Raw genomic sequence first — 3113 nt, 5'->3', positions numbered from 1 at the left:
GTGGTCATTAAATAACAAAGAAAGAGGGGATCAAGCTGGCAAGGCAACAGCCTAGCTAGAAAAAGGGGGAACTTTAACTCCTATGACAGACGTCAAAAGGGTTCAGAGCAACGAAGGCCTGAAGGCCAAAAACCCTCCAAGCAGGGAAAGGACCACAAACTTTACACCCCTCACCAAGACCCCTCAAGAGATTCTTGCCATGGAAGAAGTGAAACAAAGCTTTCGGCCTCCTAGACCTCTCCCTAAAAGCAGGAAGAACGAGAATTCCACCCAATAATGTGAATTTCACGAAGAAAAGGGGCACCACACCAATGATTGCTTCCAGCTTAAGAAAAGGATCGAAGAACGGGGAACTTGCTCACTTGGTGAAGGGAGTAAGGGAAAAAATGGCCAAAGGAAAGGGCAAGGAAGTCAACATGGTGGATTTTGATGGAAAGGTTCCAAACAAAAGGCAACGGTTGGAAGCTTGGGAGCTTCAGTGTGTTTGCTTCCCTCCAACGGAGAAAGACCCTCTTTCAAACCCTCTTGTGGTTGAGGCTATTGTGGGAACGCTACGAACAAAAAGGGCATACATAGACACTGGTGCTGCCACCAAAATCATGTTCGAGAAGTTCTTCAACCGTTTGAGCAATGAAGAACGTTTCAGGCTTCAACCCTCAGGAATCTCCATAAAAGGTATTCCTGACATACCTCTTAAGCCTTTAGGGCAACTGACCCTTAATGTCTGTTTCAGCGAAGGCCAGAAGAAGAGAGTCCAACCCCTCACTTTTGTGGTCATCAATATACCTTCGAACTATGACGTGATCATTGGAAGGTCGGGGCAATGTGCATTATACATGGCTGTGTCTGTTGGTCATGGCACTGTCAAATTTCCTACTGAGAGGGGAATCGCAACCCTTCAACCTACCCAGGAGACCTACATGGTTGAAGGTGAAAATTCCAAAAGTGAAGAAGACAAGCAAAGGCTAATTATAAACCCTAGATATCCTGAGCAGATGATAAGGGTCAATCCAAGCCTTTCACAAGAAACTCTCTCATATCTTGAAAAGTTGTTGACACATTATAGTGATTTCTTTGCTTGGTGTCCGGAAGATATGACGGGCATCCCTCGAAGCATTGCTGAACATGAGTTGAAAATACCACCCGATGTCAAGCCGGTCATCCAAAAGAAGCGAAGTTTAGCACCCGAAAGAAGCTTGGCTACATGCCAAGAGGTTGAAAAGCTTGTGTCAGCTGGCATTCTCTGAGAAGTCAAGTATCAAACCTGGGTTGCAAACCCGGTCATGGTTTGAAAGCCGGACAACTCTTGGAGAATGTGCATAGACTTCAAAGACCTTAACAAGGCTTGTCCCAAAGGTTGTTACCCGCTGCCAGAAATTGATCTCAAGGTTGACTCCCTCACCGGTTATCCGTTCAAGTGTTTTCTTGATGCTTACAAGGGTTACCACCAAATCCTCATGAAGGAAGAAGACGAAGAGAAGACCGCCTTTCACACGGACAAAGGGATCTTTTGTTACCAAAAGATGCCTTTTGGCCTCAAAAACGCTGGAGCAACCTATCAACGCCTAGTTGACAAGGCCTTTGCAAGTCAAATTGGTAGAAACATGGAGGCATATGTCAACGACTTTGTGATCAAAAGCAAAACGGAATATCAAATGCTCGATGACATCCAAGAAACCTTCAAGAACCTAAGGAAGGTCAACATGAAACTCAACCCCAAGAAATGCTCATTTGGGTTTGAGGAAGGAAAGTTCCTAGGGCATATTGTGGGAAAACAAAGCATAAAGGCTAATCCAAACAAGGTAAAGGCTGTTCTTGAAACCAAGCCACCACGAAGCAAAAAGGAGGTGGAAAGCTTAAATGGTAAGCTTGCAGCCTTGAAGCGTTTTACCTCAAAATTGGCTGAAAGGTCTTTACCTTTTTTCAAAACGCTCAAGGGATGCTCCGACAAAAAGGACTTCAAATGGACTGAGGAGGCTGAAGAAGCCTTCAACCAGATGAAGCAACACCTAGCTTCCCTATTTGACATTGCAGCCCCAGAAACAGGAGAAATGATCTCAGTATACCTTTCAGTTGCTGAAGAAGCATTAAGTACGGTCCACACCATCGAACGTGACAAAGTTCAGGTACCCGTTTATTTCTTCAGCAAAACTCTAAAATTGGCTGAAATCAAATATCCTCCCCTGGAAAAACTTGCTTTAGCCCTAGTCCAAACGGCTAGAAGGCTTCGAAGGTATTTCCAAGCACACCCTATACAAGTGGTCACCGACCAACCTATTAAGAGTGTGCTTGAAAAACCGGAAAACTCGGGACGATTAGCTAAGTGGGCAGTGGAACTAGGTGAACATAACATCACTTACGTCCCAAGAAAAGCAATCAAAGCCCAAGTATTGGCTGATTTCATTGTGGAAGTCCCAAAACAAACAATCACTGAAGTAAACACAACTACCACTGAACCCTCAGACCTTGAAGCCTGGAAGCTTTTTACCGATGGGGCTTCAAGCGTTGAAGAGTCAGGGGCCGGGCTTATTCTGATCAACCCAGAAGGTTTAGGATTCACGTATGCTTTTCGATTTGATTTTCAGACCACCAACAACGAAGCTGAATACGAAGCGTTGATAGCCGGCTTAAGGCTGGCTAAAGAAATGAAGGTCTAGGGCTGGCAATTTTACACGAATACACGACACGAACCTACACGACCTTAACAGGTATCGTGTATGACCTTAACAGGTATCGTGTACTAAACAGGTAGACACGAAACAACATGTTAATTTTCATGTCTAAACAGGTCAGATACCTGTTTACCTGTTATATACCTGTTAAGACATGATAAGGTTTTAATATTAATTAAATAAAAATATATGATGTACACGGTATATGGATGGATGGAACGTGATTCACTGATTCCTTATTTCCTTCTTTAGTTCAAAAAAAAAACCCTAAATACCTAATCTCTCTCAACTACTGCAGCCGACATCATCAAGATCCACCGCTCCACGACAATCCGGCATCCACCGCTCCACCGCACCGGCATCAAGATCCTCCCTTGTCCGCCTGCATCCACCGCCGGCCATCCACCACGCACAGCACTCTGGCAGTTCAAAGTAAGCATA

At 44.6% G+C, this 3113-nt stretch overlaps 1 protein-coding gene across 1 annotated transcript; it reads left to right on the top strand.

The window, feature by feature from the left end:
• Positions 1–311: 311 nt before the first annotated feature.
• On the top strand, positions 312–1247 carry LOC110924591. Its single transcript, XM_022168586.1, has one exon. It carries the CDS (start codon positions 312–314, stop codon positions 1245–1247), a length of 936 nt encoding a protein of 311 aa, XP_022024278.1.
• Positions 1248–3113: the final 1866 nt, after the last annotated feature.

This window comes from Helianthus annuus, chromosome 17 (genome assembly GCF_002127325.2).
Source record: "Helianthus annuus cultivar XRQ/B chromosome 17, HanXRQr2.0-SUNRISE, whole genome shotgun sequence".
NCBI classification, from domain to species: domain Eukaryota; kingdom Viridiplantae; phylum Streptophyta; class Magnoliopsida; order Asterales; family Asteraceae; genus Helianthus; species Helianthus annuus.
The sequence above is the reverse complement of the archived record's forward strand: the minus strand, read 5'-3'. Positions and strand labels throughout refer to the sequence as shown.

What these genes read in the sequence shown, in the direction of transcription:
- LOC110924591 (XM_022168586.1), top strand. Translation starts at nt 312, where the DNA reads ATGATTGCTTCCAGCTTAAGAAAAGGATCGAAGAACGGGGAACTTGCT.